The sequence below is a fragment of the Bactrocera oleae genome, chromosome 5, assembly GCF_042242935.1.
Source record: "Bactrocera oleae isolate idBacOlea1 chromosome 5, idBacOlea1, whole genome shotgun sequence".
In the NCBI taxonomy this organism is placed as follows: domain Eukaryota; kingdom Metazoa; phylum Arthropoda; class Insecta; order Diptera; family Tephritidae; genus Bactrocera; species Bactrocera oleae.
In genome coordinates, this window is record NC_091539.1 from 40,992,136 (window position 1) to 41,016,410 (window position 24,275).

At 34.4% G+C, this 24,275-nt stretch overlaps 1 protein-coding gene across 4 annotated transcripts; it reads right to left on the bottom strand.

The window, feature by feature from the left end:
• Positions 1-1,331: 1,331 nt before the first annotated feature.
• On the bottom strand, positions 1,332-6,639 carry LOC106622444 (arabinose-proton symporter). Of its 4 annotated transcripts, none has more exons than XM_014241621.3 (3): positions 6,416-6,639; positions 3,481-3,653; positions 1,332-3,405 (listed from the first exon to the last, which is right to left on the bottom strand). In XM_014241621.3, exons 1-3 carry the CDS (start codon positions 6,552-6,554, stop codon positions 2,278-2,280), a joined length of 1,440 nt encoding a protein of 479 aa, XP_014097096.3. In that variant the 5' UTR covers positions 6,555-6,639; the 3' UTR covers positions 1,332-2,277. The 4 variants fall into 4 exon arrangements, with proteins under 4 accessions (XP_014097096.3, XP_036222097.1, XP_069965988.1 ...); XM_036366204.2 differs by lacking the exon at positions 6,416-6,639 and adding an exon at positions 4,385-4,555; XM_070109887.1 differs by lacking the exon at positions 6,416-6,639 and adding an exon at positions 3,804-4,334 and having other exon boundaries at positions 1,332-3,419.
• Positions 6,640-24,275: the final 17,636 nt, after the last annotated feature.

Sequence of the window (24,275 nt, forward strand, 5' to 3'; positions counted from 1 at the left end):
TGAATATATTTTTGAGAAGGGTTACCACCTGTGTAAATTCTATGCCATTAATTTGATACATGAAACCATACAGCTCTAAGAAAGCTTTGAGTTGAACGTATGATTGAACAGGGTGCGATTTAAAGACTCTTAATGACATCTGTCAAATATATTCAAACAAACAACATCATATTTTTTCATTGTGTTGAAAATTTTCTACCGGAAAGGGATGATTTGCGGAAAGCTTAATTTTTTATTTGTATTTGAAGAAAAGTGCTGCAGAGTGTCAATGATTATCGAGGCATATGGTGATCATGCTCTATCAGAAGCAACATGCAAAAGATGGTTTCAACGGTGCAGAGATAATATAGATGTAATATAGAGACATTTTGAAGTGAGAAATGAAGAAAGAAGGAAGGAGGCAGTCATGTTAAATGTTGCACATGGGAAAGATCCAAAAGTGTGGAAAATGGGGCCACATAAATTGAATGAAAGACAAATGGAAAACCTAAAAAACACGATTGAAATTTTGCTTCATAGACACGAAAGAAAATCAGTTTTGCATCAAATTGTCACTGGCGATGAAAAATGGATTTATTTTAAGAATCCTAAACGGAGAAAATCATGGGTTAAGCCGCAACAACCACCAACATCGACTGCAAAAACAGATCGATTCGGTAAGAAGACAATGCTCTGTATTTGGTGAGATCAGAACCGTAAGGTATAGCATGAGTATCTAAAACCTGGTGAAACTGTTAATACTAATCGCTACAGATAACAAATGACTAATTTGAACTGCATTGATCGAAAAACCACCAGATTGGGCCAGAAGACAAGGCAAAGTAATTTTACTACACGACAATGCATCTGCACACAAAGCAAAATTGGTTCAGGATACAATCAAAGTACTTGGCTGGGAGCTGCTACCCCACCCGCCGTATTCACCAAACTTGGCCCCTTCAGATTACTATTTGCTTTCATCGATGACACACACATTGGCTGAGCAGCACTTCGATTCCTAAGCAGAAGTCGAAAATTGGGTGTCTGATTGGTTTGCTTCAAAAGACGAACATTTCTATTGGCATGGTATCCACAAATTGCTATCAAGGTGGTCAAATTTTTTTTTTTACCTTCCCATTCAAAATTTGTATTTAACACCTGTTTGCCAAACGAATTGGTTTAAAAAAGTTTTCTGTTGAAGCTGTTTTTAGAAGAGTTGCCAACTATTTAAATACATTAACTATTATCAAACAAAAGGGATATTATTTGAGGAGTTTTTGGTATTCATAAAAATTTCTTCAACATAGTTTTCACTTAAATAAATAGTATTGTAAATACCAAATAGTCGATGATTTGTATCTTATTATGGATAAATAATTCATAATACTGTCATTTTATTTATTTTTTTTTTTTGCCATAACAATAACTTATCAGTAAAAAATATCTTACTTAATATAAGAACAGAAAAAAAGTATATAAAGTAATGAAACTGTACTGTAAGTTTGGCGAGTGGTCATACAATATTCCAAAAAAATTCTCAAAACTAAAGTAGTTCCACACTGTGGGCGGTCGTTATCTGATCGAGTTTCACTCTTAAGTTATAACACAGAAAAAGGTCTGGTAGCCGTTAAATTGCACTGTTCTCTTAAATTTTCGTTAAATAAGCAGTTAACAGTAATTCAAAATAACATTACTGATTACTTACAGAACTGAAATGTTATAGAAATTTTTTTCATCACTAGGGTACGCCTTGAAGTTCGCAAAATAATATATTTGATTTATTAATAAGAGTAAATATTAGCTAATTGAATTATATTAATGCATAATTAGTATTAAAATCAACATTTATGGATATTATAGTGTAGTAGTAGTAGTATATAAAAAGAGGGCAAAGTTTACTGCATACTTGTATAAAGAATCTCTTCAAGCGTCTGAAGTATTATATGTTAAAAATTTACTAGTACAGATGTGCTCGTACTCATCTTTCTGACTCTTGCTACGTAAAGCCATGGTTTATGATTATCAGAGTCTTTTAATACAGAGCAAGGGAGTTATGCGAAGACGAGCCGCAGTCTGATCGATCAAACGATCAAACCCGTATCATAAAAGAGGAATTTGTCATTAAAAAATGTATTGGAAGTTGTTTGATTCAAGAAAATAAAAAGTTTTTAAAATGTGAATATTATATATAGTTCCACAGTCTGCGAACTTATGGAGGTGCCCTCAAATACATTTGCACGTGTTTCTTTGTTCGTCCAATAGTCGTTTTTTTGCTGTATATGGTACAATTCTTCGTATTTAACAGCACTTCAAATGTAAGAGTTTTCTAAAGCGCATCTGCGCCTCACCCAACGTCGTCTTACGCGTCTCAGGCATGGTCACGGCGAAGACCACAAACAAGGCCAACATCAATATGCCCACAAACAGCGTATACACATACATCGAGAAGGTATTGAAGTGGAAGGTGCAAATGACAATAATATGTATCACTTGCTGCAACGTCAGACAGGCAGCTATGAAGTACGGCTTAAGTGACATCGGAAACGCTTCGCTCAAATACACCGAGGAACTGGGCGCATACAGACCAGCAAAGAATTGAAAGAGTTGCGAAAGCACACAGATTACCGACATGTGGTACTCGCTCACTACGCTCAACTCATCCACATACTCGCCACCAATGGCGATCGATAGCACCGCGGTGATCAGCAGTGCCACCAACGACACCAACTTTCTGCCGGTCACATCGAACATATAAAGCGATGAGAAGGTACCGCCAACGCGTAGTATGACAAACACTATAGGCTGCCATTCATAATCGCGCAACACCACTAAATTGGCCACCTTCATCGCCTCGTTCATGGGCAGCGAGAAGCCGAACGCGACCATGCTGCGATAGAGCATTAAACGCAGCAATGGACTCTGCACCAGCGTATCGTGCCATTCCACCGTCTCCGTCTCCACCACATAGGTCTTCAGCTGATGCAGCAGCACTTGCAGCGTCTGCGGTGCTGCATACTCGGGCCGCTGTAGCTGTCGCAAGCAATTAAGCGCGCGCGCATCATCACATTGTCGTATAAATAAGATCGGCGACTCCACAATGAAGTGCGCTAAGCAAATAGCGAGCACGCCGAAAATGATGGCAAATATGCCGTGCAAGCGATCGGCGGCGAAATACACCTGCGACGTCCATTGTGATGTGTAGACGACTTGTATGACAACGCCGATCGTCATGCTGTTCTGCTCCAGCCACAAGCAGAAGCCGCGATTCTCCGTGGCCGCTATTTCGCTGGCGTGCACCAGAAATGTCAACGTCGTGCTGCCGATCGCGATGCCGTTGATGTAGCGTGCTGCCAGTATGGCGCTATAGTTGTACGGCACGCTGGTGAAGATGATGCCGCCAATGATGACCAGAAAGGCGCCAAGCAACTGCAAAATGCCAACTGATCGCAGATGAGCAACAGCAACAAATCGTTGCAGATGACTATTTCATGCTAAACTTACCACAAAGAGGCGCTTCGGCACACATTTTATAAGCGGCGCTGCCAGCAGGGCACCAATTATGAAGCCCACGAACCAGGAGTAACGCAACTGCATGGTGGTGTGTATGTGGGTGTGCAGATTCCAACCGAGTCCAAAGGCCATACTCATGCCACCGGGAATGAAAATTAATGCGCCTGGAATATGACATGAAATAAAATATTTAAATAATTTTCCAAAAAGGCTGACAGCCAGATCTGGGTGAGATGGAATGCTTTAATGACATGCCGGATCGCCAAGACCATATGCAAGGGTACGGAAGGAAAACACACATGCTTTTTACTCACACAGTCTCGGATTTGATATCTAGGGGTTTCGCAGTTCAAGGGACTAAATGAAGTATCAGAATTAGATATCAAGTTTCTATTCAACTTTGCAAAAAGCGTTGACGTCCTTTATGACGTAAATTCGTATTGAACTGAAACTCCATCTGTCATTACAAAGAACCAGTAGGTCTATGTATGTCGTGACAGCCAGTCAGTATAACCTATACATGACATTGGCGGAGCTTCTAGATATTTTTAGAGATCACTTTTGGGCAGACTCAGATGAACTGGAATACCTGTCAGTGCTATAGAACCAAATCCATTCGAGAAGTTAGAGCCTGCTCAAGAGACACTTTTAATTTTTCCAAAACCTTTCCGCTGAAAATCTGTGTTAATTGTTTCTCCGTATACTAGCCCGTAAAGACTTAAAAATCGACCAATGGTCACTTCTAAATATCAATCAGTTTTTATTCTATTCCCCAACGCGTTCATTTAAACCGTTTACCACTCATGTATAACCCGTTTTGAACTAATCGAACCCTTCTGCTACATATGTCATGATACTAATTCTTATTCAAGTACATTTTATTTATCAGACGCACTTTTTAGCTTGGAAAAACTATGCCAGCTTCTAGTAATGCTTAACATTCAAAAGAACCTGGCTTATAAATATAAAACTACTGAAATTTTTTGCCGCTGAACACGTTTAGATCTTGACGCTTCACACACTTATGTTTCTCATGACACAACAAATTTTGCGCTTTATGCGATCCGCGTGCTGGTCGGGCGAGATTGATGCATTTATTATTATACTATTAACATATACAAGTATGCATAAGTAATTAATTTTTTAATTATTACAGCCGATCCACCACGAACAAAATTATGCGGGTAGATTGTATGATATTGAATTTATCGTATTTTAAGTATGATTGGGCTGTCGTACTTAAAATATGGGGGGGTGGGTTATCGACTGTGATAATTAAAAAATCAATTACTTATAGCGAGGAGCTTAAATAAAGTACAGAACACCTCCAAACCACTTCAATAACAATGGCAAACAAAACAAAACCTTTATTATTGTACCGCTTACAGCACCCCAAAGCACAATAGAAAATACGATTAATATAAATAGATTATAAACTTACGTAAATATTGATTTATTATGAATGACGATTATAACATAAAACATACATTCTAGGGTTCACGCTGGACAACCACTAAAGGCAGAGAATTATTAAAAGCTATTCAACAAATTGGCTGTAATCAAGTTTCCACTGGCAAACCAACCTACCGGCCTTCTTTTGACCCAGCGAAAACTCCCGACCTCATAGACTTCTTTATTGCACGACAAATTTCATTTTAAAAAATGTTGAACATTGCAAATGTTGACAGCTTACATCTTATCTCAGCTCATAGCCATATTTTGCCAACAGCCTTCCTCTGCAGCGAGTTTAGATACTTGTATTGTGGCGCAAAAAGTGGCATATTAAAGTAAACAATACGAAATCTGTCCACATTGGTTTCACTAATAAGACACTACATTATTTGGCTCTCTACATAAATGGGATAAAGATAGCATACTCTATGTATGAATCTGAATTTAAAATATATGAATTGGTTGATCAGAAGAAGTTCCACGTTAGATTGCGGTTGCAATCAGTTTTTTTTATATCCGTGACTGCTTTCAGTAATTTAATAATGTTTTCCTTAGTGTGATGTCTAAGTTTAGGCTTAAATTCGCGTACAAAATAAATAAATTCGCGTGAAAATAAACTTTCTTATTATGAGGGTAATACTACATGTAATTGCGATAGGCTTGTTAACCTTAAGAAAATAAGTTAGTATAATGATCAGTAGAAATTTTGCACACGTCCTTTTCTCTACCAGAAACTGCTGCATTTGTCGGTACCGCCGATATCGGTTGACTATAGCATATAGCTGCTAAACCAACTGTACGATTAAACTCAAGTCCTTGTATAGAAAACTTTTTTATTTGATATCTTTACAAAATTTGGCAAAGATTATAATCGAAGGCATCGCCACCATCTTCGAAGAAATTTTTCAGATTTGACAACTATGGCTGCATATAGCTGTCGTATTAACTAACCGAACAAACTCAAATCGCTGTATGGAAAAATTTTTTATGTGACAAGATATCTTCATGAACCCGTTAACGTTTTTCTTATTTTTTTTTATATAGTATATAATTTTTATTTTATAAAAAATTTGTGTTGTATATATCAACTCCATTGTTACACTATCAAAACGCTGCAGTAAAATAAATTCAATATTAACATCATTTTATACATATTGTATTTAATTCTCCATGATATATCACCACAACATCGAATCACTGGCTTTTGTTATCAACGAAAATTGATTGATAATATTTGTACACAGATTTATTGAGTAATATTGCAAATCTTTACACATTTTTTGTTTCAATATACACTTATTGCAATCGTTTTCTTTACACTCATGAGTTTCCACACCATTTTCATTACACGCACATATGTACACACGTATGCAATCAAAATTAAAGTACATTGCACGGTCACAATTTCACATACATCCGTTATTACAATACAAGTATATACACGTAATAAAGCGCGTGTCTCATTGTGCATTACCTGACAGTAAAGACATCCACTGTTTCACTGTTGGATGGTATACAATTTTATTTTTCCTTTGCGGAAAAGGATCTTCATGGGCCTGTGTAATAGGTGAACTATTTCGGCAAATCATTTCAAGCTCCGTATCCTTGGCCATCAATTTAAAAGTGGTGACTTTTTTCTAAACCGACTAAATATTCCAAAACTGCCGGCTTTTTTAACGCTGGCTCCACAAGCTTCAAATGTTCTAAATGTACTAAAGTCACTAACTGTGCATTCGATTTCCATTACTGCCAACATTTACACACTCATACAAACATACAGATATACAGACTAAGCATAACACAAAGGGCATTAGGTGTTATCAAAGCGGTCGATAAAGTGGAATAAATGTAGCATTAAGTCGAAATGACAAATAACGGTGACGAAGTCAAGTAGAACTATTGTCTTATCGATTTTCGAAAGGTAAACAATCAAAAGCAATGCTCGCAAGCATTGCGTGAACATAAAAGCGAAATAGTTAGGAGTTAGATAAAGTAAACAGTTATCAAAACAAACAACCACAGAAATTTTGTAAAAACAAAACCATTCGATTTACCATATATATGTACAAGTATATATATATATATGTATATGTGTATATTCTAGGTAACCAATTGGTAAACAAACCGCTCTCCCGCCAATCGTAATGCGACCCGTGTTGTGCGTACTTTGTATGGAATATATTCTCTATTAGATAAAATTAAATTTTCTTAAAGTAAGATGAGGAATTATTAACACGTTTCGGGAGAACTATTTTTAGATAGATCTTGCAGCTATACAGGCAATATATTAAAATATCACTTTACACCAGAGCATTTCTCTTATGAATAATCTCTATTTTAAAAAACTTTATATAATTTTAGATTGTCCCAGACGCCAAAATAAAACCAGTACTTGTCGAGAACTTAACACATACACAAAAGCTTTGGCTACTGTGGTTAGATCATTTGCAACCATATACTCAACCCACAGACCAAATGCAGAGAGATTTGACTAAGTTCGCCACTAAATTTCCATTGAGAGTAAACAACACAAAGAATGAAATATGATTAGTATGAGTTATAAACCTATATGGTAGAAAATGTTTGGAAAGATCCCTTGACGAACGTGGAATCAGTTTTAAAATCGATATCGTATAATCAACCTCTATTACCTACTGATATCAAAGTATCTTATTTGATATGGAAAATAAGCAGGCTTTTACAGAGAATAAGCACGAATATGTGACTTATTTATGTTAATTAGAGAGGAGACCCATTTTGGCGCACACTTCCCAAGGTCTGTGATAATGCTTGTAAGTCTACATATACTTTTCCCTCACCAGCTGTTTTATGAGAATATACCTACATATACTTATATACTATATATAAAAATTTACATTTCACGTTGTTTGTCCGATATAAACTTCTAAACTACTGAACAGGTTTTTGTAAAATTTAGCACATTGTGTCCAGTTTGATCCAACTTAAAATATAGCATAGTTTATATCTCAATATTGTCAAAAGTCAAAACAATTCATAAATAAAAAAATGTATCTCTAAATATAAGCATGGGTTCAAAATTAAAAAAAAAATATTATAATTATTATTAAGTTTTCAGTAAACTGATGAGAAAAAATCAAACCTTAACAAACACTCAAAGCATTGTATAAAACAATATAAGATTGAAGCGGCAACGATAAACTTTTTTGTTTTACTACATTTGATGATTTCCGACAGACCATGTCGGTCTTTCCTCGCTCTACATTTTCCGATTATATAAATGAATGTTTGATAAAAATAAAAGCATAAATTTTCAATGTAAGTTTTTAAAATTTCTAGACATATGTACTCGTATCTGTAATGCCCCCTAATAACCTTCGGTTAAAAATTTGTACTACCTATTATTCTTCTATTAGAAGGTAGCTAGAGACGGATTGCTGAATTAAGTTGATTTGAATATGATTATAATAGAAAATTCAAATTTTATTGACCACTGTGTTTATACCCTCTATAACGTTTTTTTATTTAATTATAAAAAACATCTCTCCTCTATTGATCTAAAAACTATATTAAAATGTTCGAGTGCAATGCAATCTCAAGAAGAGAGAATAAAGTCCTCAAATTACTGTATACGAAACGAATGACTAGACCTTTCAATACCAGAATTGCAAAGTGGAGGAATTGGCTACTATTTGCCAAACAAACAATGCACGTGCAAGCAATAATTGACTAGTCTAACAGATCAGCATTAGGCGTTGAAGATAGAGTGAATATGCTAGTTACGTCATATAGTCCAACTTTCGTTGTAGATTTACGTGAGTACCTACCGGCGACGGCCTTACCTCACGGTGTTCCAAAACACAACGTATCAATACAATGCGTTGATAAGCGCCCCAAACAATACGAGCTATTTGCAAGTATTTATTTGGATACCAGTGGCAGTGTGTCTGGGTCCACACTACCATCTTGGTACGATTCGAGGCCGACCTAAAACCTCTTCCGTTTTCGGGTACGGAACCCAGTTGCTTGTGCAACTTCTTTTTTCGAACTGAAAATTCAGTTCTTCCAGCATTTAGGTTTAAACCACAGTCACCACGATACTCCCCAAAGGGCCGAACCCAATGAGCAGATTGAACCGAAGTCCAAGGGCTTTCTGCTCCCCGTGGTACCGGAAAGTCTCCGGTCAGACTGCGTAGCCTAAACTACTGCCAGTTGAGCAACCCATTACTCAAATGACTGGTGACATTTGTCGCTTGAACTTCAAATTCCTTTTTATTCGCTTTTTCATTTAAAGTGTTTATAATATCAGTTCAAGCTGAGTATTATAGCACTATTCCTAAACATACTATGCTGATATTACTGAGCAAGGTATATAATAACAGTCATAGTGCATATTGGCTTTTAGTCGCCTCTTACGACAGGCATGCCTTACCGCGGGCATATTCTATCCCCTGCCCGCAGGGGTAGTCATATAGTCCAGTAGGATCTGAAGAAATTTGATGTCATATTTAACGAAATCACCCAAAAAAGAGGAATGCTTTCGAAATTACGACGGTACAGAAACAGCTAAACCAAACGTAATCTCAATTGAAAAGAAGATGAGAAGATTTTGAAGAAACGTGATGTGTAAGTCAACGCATACTACCAACTCTTTGTTATGTTTAAATTCACAGAAAAAACGTTAATCAACTGTGGCAAATCTCATGAATCTCATAACGAACTACAACAATTAAGCAGCAAACTTAATTGGCAACCTTTCACCGCAACACTTCGTGTGGTTGTACGTGTAATTCAACATTATTAAGGTAATTTGAAAATTTTTAATACATAAAATCATAAGCGTCAAAACTTTTGTAATCACTCATGCTGTGTGTTTGAAAAAAGCTTCAAAATTTTACCGGCGAATTGCGCCTGCAACTCTAGGTATTGAACATCGTAGTGTGATTAATCAGAGTAGTAGTCAAGTAGATGAGTTTGAGAAAGCATTCTAAATTATAAATGGAGGTATGTAAATGGCGTTCACTTGGCTTGATGGCCGTAAAATGCGGCTTAGAGCGCACATTCAAACCAACATTCACTCGCTAATTTAGGTGGCCGGCAAAACGGGTTGGCAGCAAGCTGGCGCATTTGCACTCAATTTATTTAGATTTGCTTGTCAAATGTAAAACTTAATTGTTCTGACTCCTAATTGCATGCAAAAAATGATTAATGAGTTGGCCGTTAAATTAGTGTAGAAAATAGTAAAATTTATAAATTTTTAGTTTTTTTTCCTGGGTGCAAATGGTGTGCTCTTTTTGGCACGCTCTTTCATTTTTAGACTAATGAATTACTTTTTATTTGATGAAGTCGTAAGTCGACCTTTCTCCAACACAAACTGCATAATCACTGTTTGCTTAAGCTTTTGAATGAGTGAAATAAAAATAAAATCAGAAATTCTAAAAATATATTTTCCACGAATTGCAACACTTTTCAGCTTATGACATTTGAGTCAAAATAATTTGGTGCGCTAGTTAGTGACGATAATTGATGTTATGTGTTTAATACACGCTAATAATCATTAGCAAATGTTCAATTTGTGCAGCCAGAAGCAGCACGATTTAATCTACGCCATTTTTTTAGAATGACTTAAGTAAGCTTAAGTAGATTTGTATAATTTAGGTTATTATATTCAGTTTATACCAAACTCAGAATTTCATCTCATAAGCTGTCTTAAAATCGAACTTTTTAAATTACTAGGAATAGAGCCAAAAAGTATGCGAAAATTTTTTTTGATGGAAACCAAAATACTCATCGAAACTAATTAAACTTAAGCTACTTTAAACTAACGCCACCGACATATTAAAATGCTCAAACTAGTAATATTTTTTATGGTTTCTAAATTTAAATTAGTTACAGTGAGTAATAGTGACATATTTTTATATTTTTTGAAAAATCTGAGGAGTATTACAATTTCTCCGAAAGAGCTGGACCAATCTATTTATTAAATAAATTGTCTCTTCACAGAAAATCACAAAAACGGGTTTTTTCTAACTTGCATGTGGATATAACTCCTTAAGTTAAATTGTACATATACATATGCGGATACCTCAAGGTCTTATGCTGAAAAAATAGAGCTAAAAGGCGCTGCCTGACTTATCATTTTCAGGGTAGGTCTAGATCAAGAGAATGAAAATAACCAGCGTTAAAAAATGTAAATGCTTCATAGCAATCGTGAGCCTAAACTTTATACTAAAGACTTCTTTCATTACGTCACGTACCAACCACTTACCCGTCAAGCGCACTCGAAGAAAACTAACAGAGCGAAACTGTCATAAGAATCTGTATTTCGGAAATTCTTAAGTTTGAATATAATCAAACACTTTCTTATTAAATATTTATATATTATATGACTAAATTAAGTGACTTTCAAAAAATATTTTATAATAGTTAAGGAATACTGTACCACGCTCAACTTTATTTGTAATATTGTAGTCACGACCACCCAGTTCAATTCAGCGTTTCTGACTAAATATCTATTTCTAGGTTTTCGAAGGTGAGAAATCTCTGTTTGTGGTGTAGATTAGGTTAGGTTAAAAGGCCGATTCTATAGGAATTGCCAACAGGGATATCACTTCGACAACGTTGAACGCTGGCCCATTATGGTACCTAAAACACCCATATGATGATCATAAAGACCCTTATAATTCGACAAAGCGTTTTGAGTCTATAGCTCTTGTTTCCCTGATGGTATGACTGCCGAGATGTTTGGATCGAGAGTTTATGGTGAAAAGCATAAAAAAAAATTTATATTTTAACAACCTTTTTTACAGAAAAGTCAAAAATCACAAATTAAATAATTTTATATTGCAAGCGGTATCTCAATTTTAAAAGATCACAGCTCTGAACATGCCTATAAAAAATAATAAAAGAATTATTGACACGAACATAATAGTTTGTATAGGCTTCTCTCCAAAATAGTCTCTTCCTGCACGTCGAGGCAGCAACTTCGATAATATTTAAATTTTTAAGGAATAGTTCATTTTTTGCTTTTTTTGACCTCGAAAATAATTTAATTAATAATAATATAATATTGGAACTTCCTAAAGTATGACAGAAATAGTTCAGAGAATAAATTGATTCGACTTAGTCATGTTCATCTCTCTGCTTGCCTTTGATGAGACCAGATCCAATGGCATAAATATTTAACTTAAAGTAATTAAAAGTATTTCCGCAAGCATTCATTCATTTATCATTTAAATTATATTTTTTTATTAATAACTCCGCTTGAACAAAGAGAAGGCAGAAATTGACAGCCCCCAAGCCAATGAAAGCACAAAGCATTGCCCACATTCAACGTAATAATATTGCATTTACCGTTAGCACCTTATTTAGAAATGCTTGATCATGCCTTATTATTACTTCTGTCAAAAATTTGGCATTCTTACACCCAATTGTTGCTTGATACTTAAGTATTTTTGATTTTTACGTGTGTGGGCGCTATTTTGATTATTTAAATTAAGAGAAGTAACGGTTTCACCTTTTTACACTCAATTATTTCTAATAAAAAGAGCTCGACAAATCGATAGTCGCTTATCAAGTTTTTAAATAGCTTTATGGGCGAATGTTACGACAATAAAATAAAAGTAATTGAAGATATATACGTTTGTATATATAATATAATATATGTATATAAATATGTACAAATTCATTAATGACTGCGTCGGCACACTTCCTTCGATTCTTTGTGATCATTCATTTGAAGAAAACTTTATTGCGCTGACGTCATTTGACAGAATTACAAAAACTGAAGTTGTAGGTGTATTCTCGACGTGTGCTAATTCATGAAAGTTTTTACAACAACAGCCTACATATATTTATATACATATTTGTACTTTGTGTCAGTTTTTACTTTGTATGCATATTGCATCAAATATTTTGCCATAATCGGAACGAGGCATTATTCATCTTGCGGCAGTCATATACATATTCCCTTTAATTTATCTACAGTATAAAGTACAGTAGTCTCCTACAAATTGATAAAAAAAAATTTTAATTTTTGGTTAAAATATTATGAGTTAAATATACTTTTCGCGGATCCTTAATAGGTTTACTGATATATAATATAAACGCATTTATGATGTATGTGTTCTTAAGACAGATTTCGTCAGCACAGGAGATGGAAGTTTGGGCTATTCAGTGTTGCACAAGACTACAAAAACACTTATCTTATATATTAAAATTATTTCGTTATGTATCCGCAGAACGTTCGAACCACAGCACGGAAATACGTGAAATTTTGCACAGTTATTCGTTTATTTCTGCAGAAGGTTCTAACGGAGGACTTTTTTGCAAAATCAGCGTCGATTTAGCAATTACATTTGATAAATGTTGAACAAAACATTGCCATATGATCCGACATAGGGCATGCTCATTTCCTGCACCGTTATACACTATAACTACTATGTACAGTCGATAAGTTATAGGTTCGACAGGGTGTTGATTTACATGACACCTCTCATATCACATTACAACCGAACTCGCCCCGTTATCCTGATCGTTTATATACATATATAACTACATATCTATGTCGATTAGTTTTAGGTGGTAAAAACAGCCGTTAGGTGAAAAAATATATTATACCATGCAACAACTTTTGAGAGTACAAAAAGGTGCGTAGCAGGGCACGCTGGGTACAGCTACGGTATTATATAAACTCTTAGAAATTAATATAAAAAAATTACCAACCATATGATTCCACGAACCAACAAAAAATGTTACTTACGATATTCTTAAAATATTTGCAATTAGTACCACCTCGCCTTTGTGATATTTTGTTTTGCATAAGCATTACTACCATCGACCCAATCTTAAACTGCAAATAGACATTATTAGCTTAATCTTGACAGAGACAGTGTGCGGGCTTTAATAAAGAGTTTCGGAAATTTCAGCAACACTTAGTTTGATTTAAAATTTATTAAGATGTAAGTCACATTTTTGCATTATTAAATTTGGTTAACTTTAAGATTGACATACTTGGGTAGATGGCAGCTCTGTATTCAGCAATAGTGAAATAACTATCTTTCTGCATATTTTTTTTTTTAAATCAGGTGGCAACTCCAGTGAAAATGAGGTTTTTAAATGCTCCTTAAAATATATTTTCCACAAAATATTTATTACATTATCTAATTACATATAGATTTTACTTTTACCAATGTGGCAACTTTTACAAAACCATACAAGCTTAAGTTGGTAGAGAGGACTGCAGATGCTAAAAGTAAAAGTGGACTAAAAATTTTGAAAAAATGGGCACCCAAGTTCGTATTTCGGATGCGCGGAATTTCGGTAGGTGTGACTATCCTTACATTCCTATGTGACAGTACGAAAATGGGCGAAATTGGACAGCAACTACGCCTACTTCCCCTGTAACACAATTTTATATTACATCTGATTCTATCACTCTACAGTATAAAAATTAAAAACCAATGAATATATCGCGATAACACTTTGTACAAATAATTCCTTAAAGGTATTTCATCTATATGCATAAAATTGTCATAATCGGTCCATATACATAACAGAAATATTTTCGAACTTTCGGCTAACTTTATACCGCATATATCGCCCAACATGTGAGTTATCTTAATCAAATAGAGCAGGCGTGTTTTTCTAATAACGGTGCATCTCTGTGCCTAAAATAGTTAAAATTGGATGAAAATTTGCCCTTGCCCCCTACTCCTTATATATTGGTGATGTTTATATTGCATTCGTATATCTCATTTGTATATGAATTTTATATAACTTTAGCTGACACGAAGTAATATACACTTGTAGCAATAAAACTAAGTGAGTCTGTGATCCATAATATAACTTAGTAAAATAACAAATTTGATTGTAATCCATTCACATGATAAACATGAATGTCTAATTCTTTCACAACATTTTTTAAAATAAAGTTTTACCAACACCGGTTTTGAGCTCTGCAAGTTGCAAGAGTATAAAATGTTCGGTTACACCCGAACTTAGCCCTTCCTTATTTGTTTTGAGAAATTTTCCTTTAAATAAGGTGACAACTATATCAGAACTATTTTTAGTCTAAATGGACTTAAAATATTTTTCTTTATAGAGATTTTTTATACACATACACTGAACAGAGTATATTAAGTTTGCCATGAAGTTTGTAAGACCCCAAAGGAAATATTGCAGGCCATATAAAAAATATAGATATATAAATGATCAACGTGATGAGTTGGGTCTATTTAGCCATATCACTATAGCATATAGCGGCCAAACAAACTGACCTTGTTTTTTGTTTTCCATCCTTTTTTATTTGACAAAATATCTTTCCAAAATTTGGCATACCTTATTGTCCAAGGCAACGCTACAATCTCCGTACATATTGATCAGATCGGACAAGTCTAGCATATAACTGCCATACAAACTGCTCGATCAAAATCAAAATAAAGATCTGTCTATACCCTTTTATGATATAAGAAATGCATCTGTTAAGGGTATGATAACTGCGGTGCAGCCGACGTTAACGTTTTTTCTTGCTCGCACATATTAAAGTAAGTTTTGTTTTTCCGATCGGTGGCAACTCTCTCCAAAATATTCAAACATTATGTGAACATTTCTTAGTTTCTAAAAGCAGTCAACACAAGCATTGAGATGGGTTCATCTAATCGGGTAACACTGTACCAGCAGCAAATACGTGCACAATCGCTTAAAATCAGCTGCGTAAGAAAATCTGAATTACTCAGCAAGTGAAATGAAGCTCTGCATATAAATTACCTCACAAATATAATCTTCAGACAAAAGTGAAGAAGCAAATAAAGTTATTGTAGTTGTACTTTGTCTGTAGAAAGCTTTTTCATGCGACCCGAATACGAGTGTAAAATTTTTATAATTTAAAACTACTAATTATAAAGTGGATGTACTCATAAAAGGTATTTGAAATCTCGTTGAGTTTTTGCACTTAAATTTGCTTCATATTAAGTATGTGTGGAATCGATAAAAGAAGAATTACTTTAAATTGCCTTGTTTTTAATATTTAATTGTGTCTATATAAGTGGTTTCATATAGGTACTTGATAGTGCTTCAAATATATATATTGTAGTATACATCTAGCTAATTTTGTTTTTCGAACTTCACAACGAAACTAATAAAATTTCAAGACCAATTTTATATATTTATTAGTGTAATGAAAACAAAGGAATCCTTTTTTCACTTCGTACCCTGAAAAATTGGTTAAAAGGCTACTCAAGTAAGGAAGGTCCTCCGCCTAACGGTTTTCTACAATTTTAGCATTCATCATTTTATTATCAGATAGAAAAATTTAAATTTCGCTTCCAACAACTTTAAAAAATCTCGTTTCATATATTTTATAGGAAATAATATGCTCTAGAAAATATTTTCTTACGGTTTTTTCTTTAACCTAACCGTTCCTTTGACAAGCATTGATGTTTGACGATGAATATCTCGTAAGCGCGTAACTTCATCGAAAAATTATACAAACCAATTTTGTAAAACAGTAAATTTCCTACAAGACTACGAGCTTTGCAATTTATAATTCATATTATCATATCAACAGTTCATACTTCCAAGTATTTCAATATATTTTCTTTTCAAAATCACGGAAGATGTATGGAACGTACATACATACATATTTATAATCAAAGGACCAAACAAAAGACTTAAGACAAAACTTGCGCAGTTGAAAATATTTTAGATGACTAACTAATCATAATATTTATTGTGACGCTTTTATAACTCAACTAACTAAACTTACTGACTAAATTTGCGACAACTTGTATTATCTAACAACTGTTTCGTTAATTAACTTAAATGAAAGGGATTCTACCTTAACAAAACCTAAATACTAATCAATTACACGGCAGAACTGTTACTAATATGGTCGAACGTGTTGTTGGCTATTACTCGTTGCAAATATTGCCTCAAGTCATGCTTTACGAATTCTCACTACTGATGACTTTCACAAATGTGCTAAGTTAGCCGAAGTTAGTGAACTTTTGGTATGAAGGTCCTCTCTAAATTGTGTAACATTTGTAGCCGACGCAGGTCACAAAAGCTTTCAACTGTCGTTACCCGTCATTGCCGCCACACTTCAGTGTCTTTGCAAATTATGCTGTTCGGCCATTGCAAATGCGGCATTTGCTACACTTGTTTGCCAACAACAAGTACAATGTTTGTTGTATCTTTCACTTCTAGCGCATAAGCTATACTTTGTCATATAAACACCACTCTTAACCAATTTACTGCTTCAGTGTGCACGGCAAGAACTGTGATGAATTTTGCTCTTTGTGAAATTCCGCACTGCTTTGGCATTTCTCAGAGGTAAGTGACATATATTGCTTCATTTTCCCAGGGTTGGCTCGAAACGCTTGTTAGAGCAACAACGCTCAAACAATTCAAAATAAATACATTATGTAATCGATAATACGCCTCAGCTCTTTTGCTAGTAACAAAAAATACTCAAATACCTATGTAGATAGCAACTCCATTCTAAAATATGTCTAATGTAAGGGCTCTTTTTTAAGTTCTTGGGGTTAGCTTGGATAGACGTTTGACCGTGCTTATATACATGTTTGCGGTATATTTTTTGATTAATTCGACAATTGAAATCAAAAGAAGTTCTAATTTTTTGATACCTCTGAACGGCTGACTGATGGGAACATGATTTTGGTAAGTAACTGGGATTGAAGTGTCAAGTCGCTAAGTCTGGTCTAGTTCACTCTAGAGTCATTTTCTTAGATACCTCCCACGGAACTTAATATAGTCTATAATTACGTAAACTACAACGTACGATACGATATTTATACGTAATTTTTTAGGTCTGAAAGAACACATAGATCTAAGAATAGCTTACAGCTTACCACTTACAAGAAATCAGCCGAATTTAAATATTTATTTAGGTAAATAATCTTAAAATAATTCTTTGTTATGCTTAAAATTCATCCCAGACACTTGCAAGTCAAAAAGAATGCGATTTTTTGTGAAAAGATATCTGCCTAAAATTATTTCAAATTCAAAGACTTAAGAACTTATTATTATTATAGACTAATACAGGTATTGATCGCAAGACTAGTAAAAATTTAGATTTTTGACAAAATGACGGATTTCCGAAAAAAGGTCGTATCTTTTCAAAAAATTTTCACAAATCGGAATTATTGAGAAATATATTTAAGAAGGTTGTGAGAAAGCTTTAAACCGATCGGTTCAGCCATTTAGAGATATTTTTCTCACGAATTCATAAAGCAGCGTTTCGAGAAAAAAGCCTTTAAAGTTTTGGGAGCCAATTACACTAAGTTAAAATTATTTATAAATACGACCATATCTCCGAAACAATTTGTCGGACTAATTTCAAATTTTCATATATATTTTAAATATATATACATTCAATATTTTTTACTTTCTTTACGATTAAATATGTAATAAAAGAAAAAGAGTAGACTAATTCTTGAATATGACTGAGATAAGTAAGTTTAGAGAGGTAGTCCCTCTTGCTCTGCTGAGTCAAAATGGTTCAAACTCTACACAACAACCTACAACAACAAAATACATCGATAATAATAATTGAAACTTTTTCAGCGAATTTCTCTTCTATATACCTATGTATAAATTTGTATAAGCTCCAACTCACTTGCTCTGCCACAAATCAAGCCACATCGATTGCCAAATGGCCAGTCGACCCTTATCAGTTTGTTACCAGTTTTTGTCACTGATTTTTTCCCCGAATATTCACTTTATTTGTAGTGTCTGGCAAGCACTTTCACTTTTCATTTCAAGGAAAAACTAAAAGCATTTTCATAAATTTTCACTATTAGTGACATTATTTATTTCCCAAGTTGCTTTTAGCCATTTTCAGCGTGCACTGTTTCCTTATTAGTAGGTTTACTTATAAATTTTATATGCACACACAATTATATGTATATGGAATATCATATAGACATGTGTACGCGTCTGCTAACGTCCAAGTTGAATGACATCGGTTGCCCACTCATAAACAGCAGACAAAACTAGGCGTGTTACAATTATACATATATACTAGGGAGGGGAAAAAAAATGAATGTTTTTTTTACTTGTTACTCTGAAAAATTGGTTGATAGACACCTCTAAGAAAATGTCTCCAAGTAAGAGCTCTTTTTCTCAATATCAGATAGAAAAACTCATATGACGCTTCCAACAACTAGAAAAAATATCTCGTTTCATAGATTTTGTAGGAAATTGAATGTTCTACAAAATGGTCTTTTACGATTTTGTCGCGAACCTAACCATTTACAAGATATTAACGGTTGAAGTTTGACTATTTTAAGGAAAATTCGTTTTTTCTTTTAAATTTTATAACTCAATGTAAAAAATTTAAGTTGCAAAGCGCATAGTCTTGTACGAAACATTCTGCTCTATAAAAATGGTCGACATATTTTTTCAACTACTTCTCGTAGTTAGAAGCGAGATATGAATTTTTCTATCTGATAATAAGAAAAAAATAGAAAACTCTTAAGGACCATCCCGTTACAATTATTCAGAGTACCAAGCTAAAGAAAACATTCGATTTTTTTTTGACCCACCCTAATATATACATATCTCTGTAAGTCATAAGTTTGTTTGTAAGCGTGTTGTGGAATTGAAAAATGCCGCGACAAAAACGTGAGCAATTTAAACTGGTCTAAAATGCCGAAAATGGCATTGCCACAAGCATAGTTGTGACGAGTTTCTGCCCCAAGTCTCATTTTTTGTGCACCTCACTGTAAATATAAACAGTTATTCATGCGTTTCTTTTTTATAAGTGGGTATATCTTTTAATACATTTCGTAATTTTTAAATAATAGAAACATTGAAGCAGTGAACGAAATCAACAGAAGGCTAAGAGAGCCAGACAAATAACAAAATACACTGAGTACTGAGTACGCAATATTGAATTTTGTGTGGTTAGGTATTAAGCATCATCCATCAAATCTCATTTTGAACTCGTAGAGGAAGAGATAACCCGCATCTCATACAGAAAAAGCGGTCATCTTAAAATTGAAAGTCAGATAGTAACAATGCCTTTGACCGAAAGAAACCATACTTATAAAATCCATTTACTTTCCAAATGTTTGAATTTTCTTCTCTCAAAACAATTCCCTAATCGCCAGTTTCGATGCTTGATCATTTACTAGACACTGCATGAACTTTCGAATTGAGTCTAGTTCAAGTTTTAGAAATTCGTTTCTACTTTGACTCATCGGTGTGGTGGTGAATTTTACCGAGTTTATGTCCACATTTTCTATTTGATTTAGAGAAAATAATCGGTCTTTAAGCATGTCTTTCTTTCTTTCTATCCAATCTAGTCCAAGTTCTTCTGATACCATATGGAAAGTAGTTTCAAGTTTGGATTCAAATGCTTACAATTTTCATCTGGCCAACTCTTAAAGATATATGATTTGTAAATAAACTACTCTGAAATACGTCTTCTACTAAAATTGTCGGGGCAAATTGTATTATAGCAAAATCTGTAATAGTGCATCAGGTATTTTCTTAACAGTCTTAAAGTTTTCACAACTTGTTGACATGCTGAGCGACCAGAGCTAAGCTCTTCAGTTCGAAAGTCAAAAAAACGAAAATAAAGTATTAGAGTTTCATCTGTTACATCTTCTGATCGGCTTCATAACTCTACTTTGCATGGCACTGAAAGAAATTAGAAAGAGAATTTAGTCGAAGTACCAGAAATATAGATTTTATCGGCGACAACGCCACCTAAAGGGCTCAAATTTTTATAATTCAAATTAGAGTCATGTGAAATTATTTCATAAATCAATTATATGCTCTATCTCGAGCAATCAAAAATGTGATGCAGACAGCAACACCCCTTAAGTGGGACCATCACACAAAGTAAGACAACTAGGACAGGATTCAATTTCATGTTGTCTTTCGATACAAAACAACCCATACCCAAATGGCGTGTATGTTTGTAAGCTGTTATGCTCACAGCACTCCACTTTCGTTTTCCTTTTTGGGTTTTCCAAACGCCTTTTCGGCCTGCTTTACATTTTTATTGTGGCGAGTGTCAGCGCATTGGCAATATTGCAACATTCAAGTTATAAATGCGAGTATACGAGCATGCGATGCCGTTTGGGTGTCGAGGTTATTGCACGCTCGATAAAGCTCAACCATATTTTTGGTTTTATAGACAGCACACGGTCCCATTGCCTCCTTGGTTAGCTGACGGAAATGGCGAAGATATGTGAGTGGCGTTTCACCAAATGAAATTTGTGTGTCTGCATTACGAATGTGAAATAATGGATAAATTTTCACTTTTTCACGCCCTCGAGACATACAATAGTAAACCGCCAAACGTGTGCATTCAAAATTGTTTCCTAAATTTTCAGTGCATGGTTCTGGGTGTTCCTCATTTCTGTTACTTTGCAATATATGCATATATTTATATTAAAATTTTTTATTCCATTTCCTGAGTAAATGCATCGTCTTATTTTTAAACGAAATACGTCCCGTTAAAGTTGAGAAGATTTGTAATAATTCTGTAAAGTATTCGGTGATTGGTCCAAAGCTCAGTACCACTTAGAACTTTGAGATTTTAATACTAGTTACCAAGCAGAGAAGAATAGGTAAATTTTGAAGCAGACGCAGGAACAAATTTCCCATGATCGTGGGTCTAACCGGCGATTCTAAGTTAATGTCGGTTTTAACTGTCAGGTTGCTTAGCTTTCCACTAAAACTTAAAAGCAGTAAATACGTCCTTCGTTCTGTATACAAAAAAATAAGCAATAGAGTTCTAATTAGGAATTCAGTTCTACTGGAGTTGTGGTCGCTCCAAACTACCCAAGGCCGTTCAACTGTTATAACTGGTACTTTTACTAAAATAACTGAATAATAGAGGGAAACCTCAGGTTTTGGAACGTCTTCAATTAAGGGTGTACTTTGTGCTTGTTTAAGGCCGACTATTGGATAAACCAAAAAACTAATATTTTCCAAAAAATAATAAGTCTGTATTATGATACGGGTACATCACCGAAAATTTACCTGTAAGGTTTTACATCCAGAAACAAACCGGCGATTCTAAGTAAGAATCGGTTTTAAACGTCAAGTTTCTTAACTTTTCAGTTCAACTTACATAAAAGCAGTAATTACGTCTTACTTTGAATGTCAAAGAAACATTCCATAGAGTTCTAATTAGGAATTCATGGATCATTATTAAGTTACGATCACTGCTGGAGATATGATCGTTCCAAACTGCCCAAGGCCGTTCAACTCCTGCAACTGAGCTGAATGATAGTGGAAAATATCAGGTTTTGTAACGTCTTCAATTAAGGGTGTACTTTATAGTTCTTTAGGGTTGTTCGGAATCTGATAGACCAAAAAACTAGACTCAACGGTTTAGAATCCCGAAACAAGTTCAATTTGAATCAAAGAACTTGCTATAAATATATGCGCTGGTATGAGAAAATGTTTCGAACCAAAAATTTCCTTATACCACAAACCCCTTTCTTTGAAAAAGTGAAAGTAATGCAACAGATCTTTAATATTTTATATCCTAACGATTGTAAGATTCGAGCATAACTACTTAGATAACGGTATTTAAATTGTGTGAAATACCACTATAGACCAGTTCGTCGGGCAGATATGTTTTAAAATGCGATACAAACGGAATGAAAGAGTGACTGTTTATTAAGCGGGAAGCAGTAAACTCACTTACAATTTACAAAAAGGTCAAAGATGACTTGGAAATTTCAAACATCCACTTCGCTTAATAGCTTCTTTAATTATGTAAGTATTAATAAAATACTCTCTTTCGAAAAGTTTATGGAACTAAAATATTTGATTTGCATTTACAACACAAACCAAATACTCGTATATAATCCCAATGGTAAAGTTCCAATTTATCAAACCACAGGATGAGGAAATCAAAATCATCGTTGTCAAACACCAAAAACCAGTCAACAAATCGCAAATATTAAATCCAAAGTCAATTTAAATCAGGAAAGCAAAGGCGAAATTAAAGCGCGTCTATCCGACAACCAAAAAGTGGCTAAAACAAAAAGTGAGCCGCACGCAACTGGAAACCAGGTTTTGATACCGACAAATTTTCAGACAGACATTTAATGCGGTGTACAAGCCGAATTTCGCCACAGGAAAATTACTCAATTTTCTCAAATGGTTTTCAAGTGTTCGACCAGCAAATATGTATGAATGTAATGTAAAATATGTTAAGATATAATTGTGTGAGTGTGTCAGCGACGACTGTAAGTAAGGACGTCGAATTCTACTTTCGGAAAACAGGTGGTTTTATTTACTTCGGAATGGCAGATACATTTTTAGATGTTGCTAGTAAAAAGTTTCTTTTTAGCATAAGACTTTACCTCGAACGGTATTTGAAACACACATGAACTTACGGGAGACTAAAATATACCAGAAAACATTGGTCATTATACTCTGAACGGGGTATATTGAGTTTACCACGATTTTTGTAACACTCTATAATATATATAAATGATCAGCATAACAAGCTGAGTCGCTTTAGCCATGTCCGTCTGTATATGCGCAAACTAGTCCCTCATTTTTGAGATATCGTCCGTAAATTTTCATTTCTCACCAAGAAGCTGCTCATTTGTTAGAATCGCCGATATCGAACAACTATAGCTGCCATACAAACTGAACAATCGGATTCAAGTTCTAGTATGGAAAACTTTTTTATGTAACGAGATGTCCTAACGACATTCGGCATACATTATTGATCGATAAAATCAAGTTCGGGTATGAAAAACTCTTTTATTTGACGAGATGTCTTCAAAAAATTTGGCACAAATTATTATCCACGGCAACGCTACAATTCAATTGTTCAGATCGGACCACTTATAGCAAATATCAACACTCTTTCATTCTATAAAAACAAATGCGCCTGTGATGGTTAAAGTTTTTTCTTTGTTTTAGTTTTTTGACACTTACGTAAAAGTTTTTAACTATCCGCTCCTGAAAGCGTGTTAAATAAGGCTAATTTTAGCTGAGAGCATAGAGTCAGGAAATCAGGTAATAGTTTGAATGTGACAGCCCTTTTCGCTAAAAATTTTAACTAAAGATCAGTAGCCTTCCCTGAAATTAAATAAAACAGTTAAAATTTGAACATTATTGATAAACACTGTGACCCTGTGTCGCGGAATCACTAATGCTTGTATGGAAAAGAGAAACCTGGACAATTTTTAACCGTGCTATCTGCCCTCACTTCGTTATGTAATGGACATATTAAATATATATGGGTTACCGAGATGGACTGAATTATGCGAAGAATAAGTGAACCTTAAACCATAATCAAAGGTTAATTGGAAATTAACACAGAGAGCATTGAGGTCACATTCATTAAATGG